The sequence below is a fragment of the Thunnus maccoyii genome, chromosome 3 (assembly GCF_910596095.1).
Source record: "Thunnus maccoyii chromosome 3, fThuMac1.1, whole genome shotgun sequence".
Taxonomy (NCBI): domain Eukaryota; kingdom Metazoa; phylum Chordata; class Actinopteri; order Scombriformes; family Scombridae; genus Thunnus; species Thunnus maccoyii.
In genome coordinates, this window is record NC_056535.1 from 20577736 (window position 1) to 20595665 (window position 17930).

Consider the following 17930-nt stretch of genomic DNA (forward strand, 5'->3'; position numbering starts at 1 on the left):
AACTGTGAATAGTGCCAGCTGTGAGTACTAAGTAGGAACTAAACATATTCCTCTATTTGTCTTTTTTTCATAATTAAATGCATTGTCTTGTATTGATCAAATTCATGTTTAAAAGTCTCACCTTTCCTGGGTCATCTTTGGAGCGAGGCACTTTGAGAAAACATTTGTTCAATGACAGATTGTGCCGTATTGAGTTCTGTGGGGTAAAAAGAGAGAGAGAGAGAGAAAAGTGGTGAGGTGAGTGTACACATAAAAAAAAACACTTCAACGTGGAAAACATCATTGCCAGCAGCAATAAGAACATACAATTGTTGGCGTGTATCATTTAGGATTAGTCACAGCTCCTGTCATCAAGGTCAGCCTCTTTCAGTGGCACGAGATCTGGCCTACAACTGTCTCTAGATTTCACTCTACACACACATACAGAAGCACAATCTGTGTACAAAGCCACCAGGAAGCAATATCTTTCATCAATGTCCAACAAACTGCATTCTAGTTGCACAACATATCGAATTCCACGGGTGCCAAAAATAGGAGCCAGAAGGAATCCCACACTGGGATAGATGCTGATACCAGGGCCTGATATTAATTAATGCTCCAGCGGGCTCCTGTGGGGGCAGGAAATAAATTATGTAGATCATTCTGAAAGTTAACTCATTACAGTGTTACAAGCTACTCCACAGCGGTGAAGAGGGAGGTTCATCCAGCTGCCTGACTGGGGAGGCGAGGTGGGCTGAAGTAGCCACAAGGGCTGGAGAGCGATGCTCCAGGCCTGGGTTAACCAGCCACAGCAAGGCCCTCAGAACCAGCTGGAGGCAGGCCAGCCGAGGGCTTAGAAGAGCCAATGGATGCACACGTTTCTCCACTCCACTTTATGGAGTGGTATTGACAGATGGCCACACTAAAAAGCTTTAGGATTCTCTGATGAGTTTAACGGATGCAGGAGATAAGTAGAGTGGCAGGGAGACAGAGAGAGACCGCCAAGTGCACAAGATGGGAGCTGCTTGTTCAACACTATAGGCAATTATACCACAGGAGGGATGATAATGACAGTCTCGTTGTAATGCTGTCAATCTTGCTACTTAAATCACTCTGAAATGCCAATGTAATCCAAAGGAAGTCTAACAATGTTCTCCAACAGAAAATATAGAGGAGGACACCGGTGCCATAGTCAAAATAATTATGTTCTTGTGCCAGAAGGGAATATTTTCTGAAAGTGAAACTCAACCCAAAATCTATCTTTTTGATTATCAAACACTCGCCCCTATAGGCTTGAAAGATGGCTGCAAAAAGGTTTGCGGTTTGGTCCTTCACAAAGAATTTCACTTTCAGTACAGTGGATTACAAAAATGTATTCACGACACTGGATACCTTCAGCAGATTGCATCCAGTTCAAGTTCAAGACTCTGGTGCTAGCTTACAGAGGGAACTGCTCCTTCCTACCTCCATTACAAGATCAAACCCTTCACTCCGGCGTGGCCATTGCTCTCCTCTGCCTCCACAGTTCTCTGAGTCACATCGAGGACCCTGTGGTTGCATATCTCAGCCAAGGCTCTACTCATTTCTGGCCCTGCAGTGGTAGAATGAACTCTTGTCTGAGGTCAGGACAAAAGCCACCTTTTCAGACTACACCAAAAAAAAAAAAAAAAAAATCCTCCATGCCAGCACTTAAATCTCATGTCTTAAAAAGCACTGAAAACACTTATATTTGTTTGTTTGAGATGGAAGCACTTCCAGGTTTTGATGACATCTAGGTCTTGCTCCTATCAAGGTCGAATACACTCTTTGTAAGTCAAATTTGACAAAAGCGCCTGCTAAATTAATGTTAAGTTAAAAAAAACAAAAACAAAAAAACAAGTTTTCAGGGCTGGCAAAATCTTTAAAAATGTCCATTGAAACACCCTTGAATCATAATCCACTACTATCCTGTCCAACTCTATGGTCAACATGTTACAAACAAGTCATGGTTTCACAGAAATAATGCTCAAGATGTTCCTTCCATGTCATAATCCTACCTAAAATCTATACCAGAAGTAGAGTAAATAACCAAATTTTGACTAAATGTGGGTGTTTGCAACATGCTGAGCGTGAGAATGGGCAGCAGAGAACTGGATTACACTGCCCGATATTTTGATTTGATTTATCTTGCCACCATTGTCCAATATAACTGACACAAATTCAAGCTAACCGCAGCCGGGGCTAAAAATATGAAATTTTAACCGCTGCCTTTCAAGACCACAGGTGTAAGTGCTTGATACTCAAAAGATTTTGGGTTGAGTTACACCCAAATACCTGAACTGAGGAAATTAAATCCCTGTAGCAGACAACACACAAAAACAGCAGAAAATACAAAAGACAGAGTAACAAGACACAGAGTCTCACAAGTGATAATCCATCAGGATGTCCTACACCCATACACAAGACATTCAATAGAAATAGAAATTTAAAAAAATCCCTACTAACTAACCAACTTAAAAAAAATATGTAGTGTTTCTTATTTTAAATATTAGGCTCAAAATTTTTTCGATAACAAATGTTATGGCCTCTCTTACTGGTTAAAACCACACCAGAATGCATTCAGGGAACGGTCTCAAACCACAATATATTTTGGTCACACTGTTATCAGATCTCTCAAAACCAGATATGGGAACACTCAGGCATGCACTGCGATCAAATCCCTTATGTGGTCTGAATGTAATCAAGCTACATGATAGCAACTTTTCTTCCAAGTGAGAACGTGCAACTCTTTTAAGCAGAAAAAGTTAATCTGTAGCATCAGATCTGAATGGTCACATAGACTCGACACGTCTCTAAACACGTGTTACTGATCGACCATGACATTGAGTACACATAAATGTGACCAGAGATCCTAACTGCTCTCAGGCTCATAGGCTGCGGTGACGGCACCATTATACAGGCCCTGTCCTTTCAGCTGCACTCTGTCCCTTGCCGCGTCACAGTTCAACATCGGTTCAAATGAATAAAACAATGGGAACGCAGAGTGTGATCATGCATAGTGGATGGTGACAAACAGATATGCTGCTCTCCTTTTAGCCGGTCTAAAATCCTGAGACCTATTCAACAGGGGAGCATCTGAGCGGGAGGATGTGTGATGCATGCTGTACAATGGCCATACACACTCAAGTACTTAAAACCATTTTTCCCCTCACAGCCTCTGTGTGTGCCACTTGATGCCAGGCGGACAGAAGCAGCTGAACTTGCACAGAGAGGTGGCTCTATCCATTAAGGACCTTTTTGCTGGGCCTAAATCATTGATACAGTCAAGCAGCCGAGGCCTGCCGCTACATTAGAAGTTTACTTTTTAATGAATTCTGCCTGCCTGCTCTCTTCTCCTCCTGACAGGCCCTGTGCCCGCCGAACGTCCCGCATTGTGTCAAACAAACTCTTTCCACCGCTTTAGACACATTTGTGGTGTGAAACTAACAGGCGGTGGGTCATTTGTAGTGGAAGAGATGAACCAGAACAAAGGGACTTTAAAATACTACGACAGCAGCAGAGGAAGAAAAAGAAAACATGATGACAGCGACAGTCGCTGCGTTTGATAGATCACGGTGTATTTGCTGAGTAGGAGAGAAAAGGGAGAGCAAAACAACGATTGGCCGATGAAAAATTAAGGCCAATTACAGCAGCATATATTAACAATATGTCAGCATTTGAGCAGCAGCTCCTTAGATTTACTGTCCAAGTCTGTCTGAATACAAAGTCTTTGCTTTAAGACAGCAGGCTATAAGTTGGTATAAGTAGATCTACAGTAGTACAGAAGGAAGTGAAGGAGGCAGAAGAGGTCAGAGGGTGTGAACAGTGGTACACAAAGTGAGTCAGACAGAGCTCACTGCAGGGGTCCTGCCCAAGTGCTGCCCAGCATCTACCTGCAACCCCCACAGAGCACTTCATATCCTACCTCAGCACAAGCTTGTGTGTGCGTGTGTGTGTGTGTGTGTGTCTGTGTATGTGTGATGCCTCCTACACACCTAAATAAAATACACGCACACACACTGGAACGTGTCTCCTAACAAATGGCGGTGATTTAACACACCAGGACAGCAGTGGAGGCGTAAGCAGCTCCGCCCTCGCTGCCCCCCCTGCTGAGGAGCGCTGCAGCTCAGCAGAAGGGCCGCCAGGGGAAAGTAGGTCAGGCTGACCTCTGCGCTCGGCGTGTCAAACGTTCAGAGTGAGCTAAAGGGACAGGCCATGTCAGAAGCCTGCTCTTCACAGCTGGGGAGGAGGAGGCACCCTGTGCATACGGTCAGGGACCCAAGGGAGCGAACTCGGTATGCTGGGACAGACACACGTTTACACACATACCAGTTATGACATAGGGACTAACACCGGCGACCAGGGGAGAGGAAGAGTCACACTGCCGTCAAACGTGAATAAATCAATGCCCCCGTAGGTTCCTGGCCTTCCCACATTCACACCATCTTCCTGCAACTTTTTGCCTCTGGACAAAGGAAAAATAAAATGTGCGGGGGCTCTAACCAACCAACACACAGCCCACTCCTTTATTTCCCACAACTAACAAAAAGCAACACAGAGGTATTACTCCGGTAGTGAGTTTACTTGAAGCATTCCTGAAGCCAAGTGAGAGTCTGAGATGACCTAGAGGTGCTCTTAAAGTGTTTAGATTAAACTCCAAATGGAGGGGAACTTAAATGCTGCTGGATTTGCTGCCTTTGTGATCAAAGTGTTCGCCTTAGCACTGCAGTTGTGTGGGAAAATAGGCGGCGGTGAATGGTGTCAGGAACCAGTGGTTAAACATTGCAATGGCCTCCACTGCAGGAGCTGCTCATAAAGGCAAATATTTCAGAGTAAAAATGATTCCTGAGTTCAATTTACATTTCAAACCAGTGGGTCTGGTGAGAAAAGCAACAGGGTGTACAGTTACCAGCTCAGAGTAAGGTGATGTTAGTTTAGGTGACATTGTGTGTCCAATTACAGTACCGCTCCTGGTTTAAGTTTATCCCATTTTGTATGAAATCAATGTGTCTTTTCACATTTACAATGAAACAGACAGAATGTACCACAGGGCTTTTTAGCGTGAAAGAAATCAGCAGAGTAAAAATATTCCACAGGCCTGTGTTGCCACATCTAATATCTTGTATAAAGTGTGTACAGAGAAAGGGAGAATGAATAATCAGATAAACCAAAGAAAACACTCTTGCAAGTACCGTTGCTTGCGGGACAGGACCTCAACCTCTAATTGACCTGTCAGCAAATCTGAATGATGGAAGGATATAAAAGACTTGAGCCGCTGCTGAGATATCTGCTTTAAATCTGTTAAAAAATACAGAAATAAGATCTCTTGGATGAATGAATGGAGAGGGGAGAGGAAGAACAGGTCATTGAGTGAGTGAGTGAGAGTGAATGAATAAGACAACATCAGTGAGAAGAACAAAAAGACAGACCGATAGTGACCAAAAGGAAGTGATGATAGTCTAATCTGCTGAAAATAAAGGTGGCTTTTGCTTCGACATACTTATTTAGTTTTGTTTTCTTATTCAAAAACCATGTTTCAGTAGAAACTATTATCAATAAGCAGAATTAGAACAGAAATCAGACACATTAAAATCTAAACAATACCTTATCCTCAAAGAAAATATGACCAAGAGAATGGGGATGGCCACAAAATGATTATTGCCCTATCTATCAGATAATAAGAGCTAAAGCAATTTGATTAATCTTTAAGTCAAGTGACAGAAAATTAGCTGACAACTATTTTGATAATCGATTGATTCATTCCTTCATCTAGCAAATACGCTAAACATTTGTTGTAGAATGTGAGGATTTGTTGTTTCTCTTATATGATACTAAACTGAAAATCTTTGAGTTTGTTGGTCGGTTCTGGGAAATGATCATTTCTGACATCTAATAGAAAAAGGTTGTAGTGTTTATATGCGTTTTCTCTTTCCATTTTTTGATTGTTATCCACCACAACACCGAGGCAAAATCCTTGTATGTGCAACCCTACTTGGCGATAAACCTGTTTCCGATTCAGAAAAAAAAACATTAATTGAGAAAATAACTGGCAGATTTATCGATAATGTGAATAATCGTTAGCTGCAGCCCTACAGAACCCAACGGAGGGTTAAAATACCACCAATAAAGTATTTAAAATGAACATGGTCATGTTCAAATCATGTTTATCCTATGGAGTTAAATGTTAAAAACAAAATCCTACGATTCTCAAGTATTTAGGTAGTATTTGGGCAATAATAAATATATCATTAATTTAGACCTGAGAAAGAAAGAAAGAAAGACAGACAGACAGACAGAAAAAGAATTAGTGACAGTAAGAGGCAGTATGAAGAGTGCAGCAAGCAAGAACACACACAATATAGGAAAAAGGGTTTGAATCAGTAGACACACACACACACACACACACACACACACACACACACACACGTAGATAACTGTATTTTTAGGCCTTTGTTATTTCATATGGACCCTGTGACATGCCCACCAACACAGAACATACTCCTCAGCCTCGGGGATCTGCACCAAGGCCACGGAATGTAGCACCTTCGCTGTCTATTTGTAGTGGGTGTGGGAAGGCATGTGGGATGCCACAGCATTCGCTCTGCAAGGCACTGCTTTTAAAAAAAAAAAAAAAAAAAAACCCAACGTTTGGACACACATATGCACAGGTAGAGAAAGGTAAGTTCGTCCAGGTGCAATCAACATATGTTTTAATCCTGTTAGCTGCGAGAAGAGTTGCGACCCTGAGGCCATCAGGATGAGGCTCCTCTGACTGACTGGATGAAAAGCTGCTGTATGGTGACAAAGGAGTGCCAGGATGCTGCATGCTTCACTTATAGCTGTTTGCAAACTTAAAACCGCTGTCACCTCCTGTTTCAAAAAGTACAAATGTCTTTAAAAAAAGTTCCAAGTGTCAGAATTTAGAGTATCAGCTGTCAAGTAGGTTTTACATGACTTCCATGCCAAAAATAATTAGAAAAAACACCTATTAAAGCCATATTAAATTCTACTTTGCACTACTTAAGTCTTATTGACTACTACAACCCCTCCCCCACAGACACCATACTGTCAGACTCAAGAAGTCTGCCAACACACGCCGCCCAACACACCGAAAAGCTCTCTCGCATCTAGCAAAGCTACCGAGAGACCCAAAGCCCACACTCAAATACCAATGAAGTCAACTATAACGATTTTCAACTTGATTTTTTTTAACTATCTTCAAAGGCATTTGATCTGCCTCCCTTGGCATCTAGTAGTAATGTGTTGGCATGCTAGGTTTTAAACCCCTTAGTCTCTGATCTTTACTCACTTGTATTTAGTTTTAATAAAACATGAACGGTCTGCTTGCCTGCCGCAGAAAAATACATGCCAAGGTGAAATGTGTCATAAATATAATAACCCTTTTACACCGTGCTTAGAGAGCCCTATGTCTATGCCTACAATGTAAGACAAAAGAAAACCGGCAAACGAGAAAAAATCTAAATGATCGTTAACTTTTCCAATGTAGACGCAGGTCATCTAGCGTGGTACACTGAGGTATTATAGTAATTAAAACTCAACAGCTACTTCTGCAAAAGGAGATGACACTATAGGGAAATTGTATTTTTCTTCACCCCCCCCTAACAGTGAGCATTTGACTAAATTAAACCCATTTTTCACTGGCAGACTCATATAATGAGGGCAATACATGCACGAGAGAAATTAGCTTGATAAGCGATTACATGTGTGGACTCAAAAATAACATGTTATCAAGAGTAGTGAGAACAGTGGCGGCAACGAAAACCTTTCAGAGCATTAGCAAAAGTGAAATGCTTGGACTGTTTTTGGTTAAGTTTTTTTTTTTTTAAGAGCTAGAGGCTGCAATTAATGAAAATAAAAACAACAAAGGAAAAAACAAAGAATTAAAGCTGTTAAAGTTCGACTGTAACTACAGGGGAGCCAATTGAGATGACAACTGAGGTCACTGGTTTGCATCAGTCTCCACAGGTGTATTTTTTCCAGAGGCCAGCGCCATACATCCAAACTGCAGGAAAGGTAAAGAGGACAGACAGGGTAGGCTGCAGGTACAAAATGTGCTTCTTCAGTGGAAGAAAGCTACCTCGGACACACGTGTAATGGCAGACTTTTATTCTGGATGAGTAAAAGCAAGTTAACAGATGTCCACAGCAACACTAGACAATTCCTGAGAACCAAGTTGTCTACATATTAACCACTGTCAGATACACATTAACCAAAGAAATCTGCAGTCATAAAGTAAAAGTAGAGCTTACCTGACTACTCTGATACAGTGGAATCCTCCACAACACCAAGTAAGCAAAGCAATCCAGCTGCCAAGTAATTTTTCTGAGGGTAATCCAAGGATACTGCATCCTATAGAGCTCAGACAATAGGCTGAGCCAACACAAAACCCCCATAGTTCTCTAGTGGCATATTAGAAGTTTATGAATGCTGCACCAAGGATGTTCCCTTTTCAACAGTAGCAGTGGGGTTAGAGACCAAAAGCTCCAATATAAATGTTCTGAACTCAATCTCAGTCAGACACATGCATCCACATTCCCTTCTCTACCTGCTTTGTTGCTTTGAGGCCAACCTTGGAACGGACCTGCAGAAATTCAAGGGGAAAAAAAAAGGAAAAAAAAAAAAAAAAAAAAAAACAACTTCTGCATTATTTTCTAGGTGCACTCAATGTTACAGCCCTGGCTTGAATGCTACACTTAAAATTCGAGCACCCCCCCCCTTCAAAATTGGGAGGCCGTCACTGCAGATTTGAAAAGCTGTGGGGGAAAAATTCACTTAATGCAACACTGAATGGCAGGTCACACTATGACAAAAGCCCTGAGCCTCTCATATGAGGCCTATTTGATCAGTCCTTCAGAGAGCTATCTGTCTTTGTCTTTCTTTCTCTTTTGCAGATATTTGTGCCTCTCCTGCTCTGTCTCACTCTCTCTTGCTCAAAGCCAAACCGCACACAGTCAGAGCGCTTTGTACAACCTCTGATGTTGCTACACTTGCTAAACTATTGCACGGTGCAGCGTGCAGAAGTGAAGCATGATTCCTTTAAGTGGATTATCTCAGAGCATCTCTGACCTTCGACAGGGTTGTCATTGGCAATGAACCAAGAAGAATTGAGGAGAAACGGTGATGGGCACGGACCTCTTTGAAAATTGGCAGGATCGAGTGATAGATAACACCATTCAACAGTAAACCAGTCAATACAACACAGTAGATTAGACTGGAACCAAAGGTTGAGACATGGAAAGATTAAAATCAAGTCGAGAAAATAAAATGAAAGTGTGCAACATCCACCAGCAGAAATCAGGAAATCAGCACGGTGTTTGAGCCAGGAGTGTCTGGGAGCGGGTCAAATGGTCCCAGTAGCACTTTTCTAGCGGGTCACTGCATCCGAAGGGGGCAACAAACAATACTGAAAACAGCAAGCTCGATAAGTGCTACTGTACAAAATATTAAAATGATGAGAATCAGTTATTAGACATATTATACTGGATATATAACAAAATAAAACAGTTTTACTGTTGTTTACACTAAACAAATAAGAATTTTTAGGTAATTAAAAGTCATATGGATTAAATAAAAGGATGAACAAGAAAGTAAAACCCTTTAATTCACCAGGGCTGTGCACTGAAAATATATTTTAATCAGTATTTTGGTTTAAGTCAACTTCAAAGTAGTTAAAAATTGGCGTATAACTGGAAAACCAGACACATTTACTGATAATAGCGACATTACTATAACATTTAAAATGACCTTTTCATTATTCTAATTGTTAAATTCAAAAGTGGAGTTATATTTAAAGTGACTTAATCACACAAGTGGTGACAAAATGTTAGCAAACATCAGCTAACAACATATACACACCAGTTTGGAATACATGTTCAATAAGTGACAGCCAGCAGTTAATAATATATAAGTTTATAAAATCTAAAAACAAAGAGGCTGCTTTTAGCATTTAGCATTGATCCTGCCCTTGATTTTTATGATGGATTACCGGGCGCGGGGAGGTTATAGTGACTGAACATTTTATGTTTTAAGGGGATCTTTGTCACAATAGTGTTCTTTCGCTCAAACTCCGTCAGCTACATCTACTCCCATGCACTCAGCGCCTGAAGTCATCACAAGTTATATCAGCCTTAAAGAAACAAAAAATAACTGACAGATTCTCAAATGGGAAAAAAAGACGTAGCACATACAGTAGGCTTGGTCACTTGAGACAAACTGGGAAACTGGTACAGTACAGACTGACAATATCAGCAAAGAGAGCCGCCTTGCACAGTTCTGTAAATTGAGTCTGGCTCCGCAGGCTTTTGCACTTTTGTGCTACACAGGGCGCCTTTTTCTCTCCCTTCCTCCTCCACTGCAGAGGCAGCACAAGGCCATGAAAGATTGGAGGCAAAGTGACGTCCTCCGGTTTATCCTCCCTGAAAGCCTTCGCATGCTCTCAGTTCCACATGAGGGATCTGATGAAAGCAGTTTGTCAGTACGCCACTTAATTATCAGCCAGAAGAAGAGCCTCTGATGCTATCCTCTGACAATGGCTCACAGCAGCCTGCTGACTACTGTGCCCACTAACAATGAAGAACTGACTGCAGCTACTAATGGTGACGGGGTGGTGCCAACTGTCCACTTAAGAGTTAGACAAATTAAGCAACGGCACAGAAAGTCTTTCATGTGCTGCTTCAACGTACATTCTTTTCTTTTTAGGCTTAAGTAGCAAGGGGCAAATTTTTATGTCTAAATACTAAAGCTGTAAGATGCAATGTAGGGAGGATAAAATGCAAAACACAACAAGTCTACTGAAAACACATTGTATCGAGTAGAGGAAAAACAGACATTGTGACCTTTTATTTTTCCTGCATGTCTACACAAACATTATAGAGCTTATGCTGCTGCTCAATATGCACATTACCCTCAGACTGCAAATAAATAAAACTGTCACATGCACTCCTTAACCTCCTATCTTTGCATAGTCATATTATTTGACTGCTGATTGTTGAGAAACATATAGTGATTGTAGATGTATATACACAACTATTATTTCTGTGTAGGGAAAATAAGAGAAAAATCATTCCATTAGTTTTAATCTAGTTGAAGAGTAACAATAGATATTCTAGCATCAGATTAAAATACAACATTTCATTTTCATGCTGAAGGAAAAAAGTTCACCAGAGTCACCGCTCTGTTTGCTCACATCACAACCGTGCATTGTTTGCTTGGTGTTGTTAAGTCTACTTCGGAAAAAGCTATTGCGTATATCTTTCGAAAAAGTGTGGGTGTCTGGTGGCAAAAGGATCAACTACATAAAAGGGCTTCATTTTCTTAGTTGCGTTCTTGTCACGCAGCTCACTCACATTTACTACACTCATCCCCAGGCTCTTGAATACACTCAGCCTGAAGGCTACTACACAAGCAGAGTAAAGTAAGCCATTTACCAACATCCCTATTAATCTGATCTGATACTTAGTTTTTCATGAGTACATTATTGTACATGTCAACGATAGACACGAGGTGATGACTCAGTGTAACCTTGGACTCCCCACAGGAATCTGTCAACGGGGAGCAAATCCACAAAGGAAAGACAAGCCTCGTTTTAAACCGCTGCTCTCACTAACAAACTCTGAAAAAAGTCTGAAGAAAGCTTTTTTTTTTTTTTTTTTTGTATTATGCATTAGATTTGATTTCCTTCAGAGAGGGAATCACAGACCCACCCTACAGTCCATTAGCCAAGTTAATGCAGAGCTGCCAGACTTGCTGACCCATTAATAATACATTGCAGTGGTCAAAAGAGGCCAGACACCTCCATGCACCCCTTCATCCCTCTACACGGCCACATTAATGGACTAATTCAGATGCAATTAACTGGTGGGGAGAGGCAGTGGCCTTGCGGCTGCTGGAGCACAGGCTGAAGGGCTTAGAGCCAGGGTTTGGATTATAATCACTATGAGCACACACATGAAAACACAGACACACACACACACACACACACACACACCAATTTACATACTACTAGAAAGGAGCCAACACATTTGTAGTGACACAGAATGTAGCCTTCACCATAAGAAAATTAATGAATATCATTTACACTGGTCATCATGTTTATCCCTAGAAATGCTGTTTGTAAGTGGCCCTTAGCTAAATATCTGTTTTAATCTGTTTCACTGAAATACTGCCCACCAATTAAACACCAGTGATACTTTTATGCTGTGAGGTTCATTCTTATAGGCGTCGTACATATAACAGGCTTTAATGATCGATTCAGATTTTTTTTAGTCTTTGTGTGTTGATGGTTCACATTCATGTATGCAGCTCCGGTATGAACACCTCTGAGGTCCTTAACAGCAACACATGCGCAGATTTAACTGAAATGTGAGCTGCATGCCAACAAGAATAACAACAATAATTTGTGCGACAGTTAAATCTTAAACATGTATGACACGACTGTGCCAGCATGCGGTTATGATAAGTTCCTTCCAGTTTGCCTTGAATAGAGGCTTCTCCATGAATGTCCAACAAATTTGAAATTTCCTCGTCTCTCCATTGACCGATATGTGCAAGTGCAGAGGAGTGAGACGTTAAAAAATCTGATCTGACTGTTCTGACAGTGATCGCATAGCCTGAGATCGGATATGAATCAGATCTAGGACCACATACGCAAGGATGATTTGTTTTGTTCATATTTCCATTAAAAAAAAACAAAAAAAAAACAAAACAGATCTGAGTCACTTGGAGGCAGAAAAAGAATCGAGTTGGGCCACTTCAGCATGTGAATGTAGCAACAGTGAATCTGCGTGAAGGTACAAAGTGTGAAATCGTTACACTGCCCATTTAATTTATTCTTTTTTTTACATTTGTCCTTTACAACAAGTTTCATTCAACAATGTAGCCGCGTAAACCTGCTCTTTAGGAATGTGACGTTGACAAATGAGCAATTACAGGAGCAATATTCATGTGTCACATCTGTGGCCGGCATGACCCGCGATTAGCCCTGCTAATGCTGAATGTGAGATGCGAGAGCTGTGCTTGTCAATACAGGCGCCTGGGAAGGCAGCGTGGCCCATTCTGGCATGTCATCCATCACTGGTTCCACTCGGCTGCCACAGCTGTGTCACTGTCTCTCTGTCTCTCACAGGCCGCTGACCCCACTGAGGACGCACCAGCAGGATGATCAAATATCTCTCTGGGATAAGAGGCAGCCATCCTGCTTCACTGACAAGGCAGAGGACAAAAAAACCTTTTCCTACATATCCTCCGCCACGGTGACATCTTTATCAATAAGCAGCATTTAATGCCAGGCAGCAGCAGAGCCCTGTTAAGACACATGGCTGCTTGCCTTTCATCTAAAAAAAAAAAAAAAAAAAAAAAAGCAGGGATTGTGAACAGCAGAGTGGAGCCATTAGCTGTGGGAGACTGACACAGAAGGTGATGGGGGTTAAATAATTGCCGGAGAAGAGAAAGTGTGGATTAAAACAAAGATGAAATGGAACAACATCAGCCAGACGTATTCCCACGATAATTACTTGCCATACAGATTTTATCTACATGCTAATCATCAGGGCCGGTCTACTCCTTTTAAAATATCTATCAGATGTGAATGACCAGTGGCTGAGCTCCCGGTCCCTCTAAGTGGATATTCAGTGGAGGGCTTACCTCAATCAGCTACAGACCTTTGACCCTATCAGCAGTCTCAGGTTGCTGTCAATGTTTTAAAAAGATCCTTCTCCAGCCTCTGCTAATTAGTTCTGCAGCCTTTTTCCCTTTCATTTCGAAAAATGAAACGCAGCATGCACGATACAGTGCTGGCAGATAAATTAGCAGCAAGCTTCACAGGAGGCGACCGTTCTTCAGGAAGAGCAGACTACCTTAGTTATGAATATTATTAATTACATTTATGAAAAGACTAGGAGGGAAAAAAAATCATCAATCACTCATATTAAAAGATATTTGTTAATATTACATCACACCTTGTTTACTTGAAACACTTGTGAAAATGACATTTTATGTAGTTTGGCAAGGGCACAGGGCACGTAACAGGAAAGGAATATAAACTCCACGTGAATCAAAAACTCAGACAGGATGTATCAACCTCTCTGTCCAGCAGTAGCCGGTCTAACCCAGCTTAGATGAATTTAACAGGGTAGATTCAGTGTTAAAGGCGGATTCCAAGGACTGAGCTCTATTTATAGCATGCAGAATTCATCAGCGTACCCCTCTTCATTCTCCCACTGCTTGTCAGGGCAAAAATCAGTGCACATACAAGCGGCTATGTTGAAAGGCACCATCTGTAATCGCAATGTACACAAAAGGTAGCCTGCTATTCAGACTGAATAGCAATACTCCTCACTCTATCATGAAGTCTGACATTACCTTCTTATTATCAGCTTTCTGGAGTGAGGATTTGCTTTTACCCCAACCTGTCCCTAAACTAATGTATCCACACGCTTGGGCTGTCAGCCTGCATACAGATAGTGTAAGTCAAGCATGTTTACAGAGAACAGCTGCTGATATTGACAATAGATGTTTATGCAAAGACAATTAGCTTTTGATATAAGTGGTCACGCATGGCGGACTGTCCTAGTGCAGGAAGATAATACATGAGGCAGAGTCAAAGATTTTCATAGTGTTAAAATAAGACCCCCCTTCATTGAAGTCACTTCCACACATGCACTGCAACCCTGAAGTTATCCGGACATTACCCGCAGGAGCTACATGTGAGAAAAACGATTGTCCGAATCAGCTGGACCGGACATTAAACGGACACGACCCTGCCAGCTCCCTGGTGCAAAGTCCGTAATGTCCGATTGAGCCTATGTGTGAATACAGCAGGTCATTCACAGCGAGCGAGTGAGCGTGATGATGACATTTCTATCATGCGACTTGCATTAAACCGGAAGAAGAAGGGTCATTTACATGAAGATGCCAACAAAAATGTCAACTTCTGTCGGTAAGGGCCGACACCAAAATCAAGAGACTCGATTGTTTATGACCAAATTACAAACTGGCTACATGACTGCCTCCTGCTCACTCTACCCAAGCGTCACCCCTCGCCTAAACCAAGAACGTGTCCGACATGGACAATCTCCTGATGCGTGCCACATGTTTGAAACGGCCACTCTGGACCTGATTCTTGGGACATTTTCTGGAGTTCATATGAGAAAACGGTTTGAGTCCTTTGTTTTCTTGTATCAGGATACCTCAGAGGGCATTGTTGTTGTTATAACGTGGACACTTATCAAAGAAATAATGGATTTACTGAAGGCTGCACCTGCTCAATCTAGTTTGTCTGTTACCTTTTTATAAGCCTGAGGATAACTGAGGCTGGCTTGCTCACATTTAAAAACGTACTTAGCCAAGTTGATCAACTTAAGGCCATGAACACATTTAATTAGCGTTTTCTCTTTGGTTACATACAGTTTAATATACTGCAGGCAGTGGTTTAAAACAGTGATTAAACTGGTAACCTCACTTATGGTCAGAATGTCGCCATTGATCTGACTCAGCATGACAATGTCACCAGCTTTAGGTCCGCCCACAAAGGCTCAGTTGACATGGTATTTGAATACAGGGACCGACACTAGAATTAAATCTTATAAATGGAATAATAGTGTTATAATGTATAATATAGTTAAGGTTTGTTTTCATCCAGAGTTATTGTAAATAAATGAGTAAAAATGATATATTTTTTAATGATAAACAAAAATGCAAAACTAATATTTTGACTAGATCAAAAACTCTTAATTTAATGTGAATACATCTTTAATTTATTTGGTCCTTTGGTCTTTGCTTGGGCTTTTAGGACAAGACATTATTTGAAAACAGATGAAAACACTGGCTTTCCTGTGAAAATCCATGATGGCGAGTCAACATTCACAGACATTCTCAGCATTATTAAGCTCTGAACTAAAAACTCTGGACATACACAACATTACACAAGGGCAACAGCAAGTTGAAAGTAGAAAAATGATACAAGGGCAAAAGGCCACTCACTGGGAAAACTAAGTTAAAATACAGGGAGAGCAAAGTGCTATTTTTGTCTAAATCTTTCTAGCCACAGAACAATGACTAAAGAGTTTCTGAGCAGCTCCCTATGGCCCTTCATCTTCCCCTCTGAAGAATCTAAGAACTAGCTAATGACTTTTCCAGTTATGAGTTGTTCTGAAATGTGCTTCAAATTCCTTGCAGTTCATAACTTTAACTGTGACACCGGGATGATTTTCTTGCCCAAATGCGCTTCAGGCTACAGATCTGTGACAAAGCAAGGGCACAGCCTGCTAGAGGTGATGATCTCAGTCACCACATAAATGGACAGCTCTGGAAAAGACATAGAAATGCAGATCCTGACCCCTTCCCTCAGTTATTAAAGACTCTTATGGGTCTCATTAATGCCAGTCAGCTAAATACTTCACTCTATAGTTCTCATATCCAAACCCCTATCCAACTAAGACAAAGGCCAAGCCTTAACTAACCAGGAAAGGGCAGGAAAACTATCTACCAACAGCATAACGTCCTTGGCCTCTCATATTTCTCCATAATTGCCAACTGAAGAGCATGTCTCAACAATGCAAACTGATTAAGTGTTTATTCAAAGGCCTGAAGCTGTGACCAAGAATGTGTGCAGGAATCAACAGCCGTCATTGTCCGGTGTTATCTGCATTAGAAATTATTCTTAGAAAGAAGAAGGAAAAAAAAAAAGGACGCAGCAGCATAAGTGGTGTGTCCCGGCCTGTGAGTCAGGTATCGACTTTAACAGATCTCATTATCAAAGGAGAGGAAGTTCACTGAATCAATTGATGACCATAGTCAACAGCTTTTATAACAAGCTGCCGAATCACATCTCGCTGAGCAAAAACAGCAGATGGGAGGAAGCTGTTAAGGGTTAATGACTGTTTAAAATGAACAGAAGCCATATTTTATATATATTACACACACACATACATACACGTGTATATATGTATATATGTATATATATATATATATACACACACACACACACACATATGGGATGAACTGTGAGGTCATAGCCATGACTGTCAAAAAGACAGTTTCAAGTAAAATTGAAGCCAACATCTCTACACAGGCCTGCAGGCCACGAGAGGAAGCGATAGAAGCCTCAGGCCTATTATGTTCTGCACTGCAGTCAGCACTTCACTCAGCAGAGTGTGGGGACAGCAGCTCCTGCCAAAAAGTATCCGTGCCAAGGCCTGCCAGCCTGCTCTCCCCGCCCACTCTGAGGGCCAGAGCGTGAGCGGTGGGGCGCCGGTAGGCGGGTGCAAGGTGAGGCTGGTGGGCGGGTGGCCAGGCTGGAGCTTCCTGACATGGGAACCCGCCTCACAGCAGGATCAAACTGGCTGCCGAGTGAATCACTACCCCTCCCACCACCTGACAAAGTCAGCGCCCGGCCAGCACGCAGCCACTTTTGCTGTTTCTGCAATTAAAAACGAATCCAGGATGAGACAAAAGTGCTAAAAATACTGCCGTATCACCTCATTACTCATCAGACTGCACCCCATCCAAGGTTCATGACACTGCGCTGGAAAAGAGAAATTTATGAACTTAAAAAAAAAAAAAAAAAAAAGGATCATCTTGGAAGTTGGGGGGGTGCGCAGGTTACAAAAGGAACAGAGTAGCGCTCTAAATATGCATCAGTGCTGCTGAAAAATTCAGTATCAGCAAAGCGCTTAAAATTAAATGCTTGCTTTACGGCGTAATCATGATACAGGCTAAGAAAGTAGATGAAGGTATCAGAGAGTCTAGCACCGCAGCAATTTTACACTTTCAAATTCCAGGCCCTGCAAACCTGAGCTTGAGGTGGGAGATAGGGCAGGAAGTGCAAATGCTCATACCTGACCAATCTTTGAAATCAAAATTTAAATAAGTAACAGGAGCAGGGATTTTCTGCGCTGTGGCTAGTCACAAGTCAG

General features: G+C 41.7%; 1 protein-coding gene across 4 annotated transcripts in view; it reads right to left on the reverse strand.

Annotated features, from left to right (window-relative positions):
- The window catches only part of foxj3 (forkhead box J3), a 76602-nt gene that overhangs the window by 16834 nt on the left and 41838 nt on the right, over positions 1-17930 (reverse strand). For all 4 annotated transcript variants that reach the window (XM_042405489.1, XM_042405488.1, XM_042405487.1 and 1 more), the window contains one exon: positions 122-196. In XM_042405489.1, the coding sequence (XP_042261423.1) occupies positions 122-196 (75 nt within the window). The remainder of the gene's footprint in view (positions 1-121; positions 197-17930) is intronic.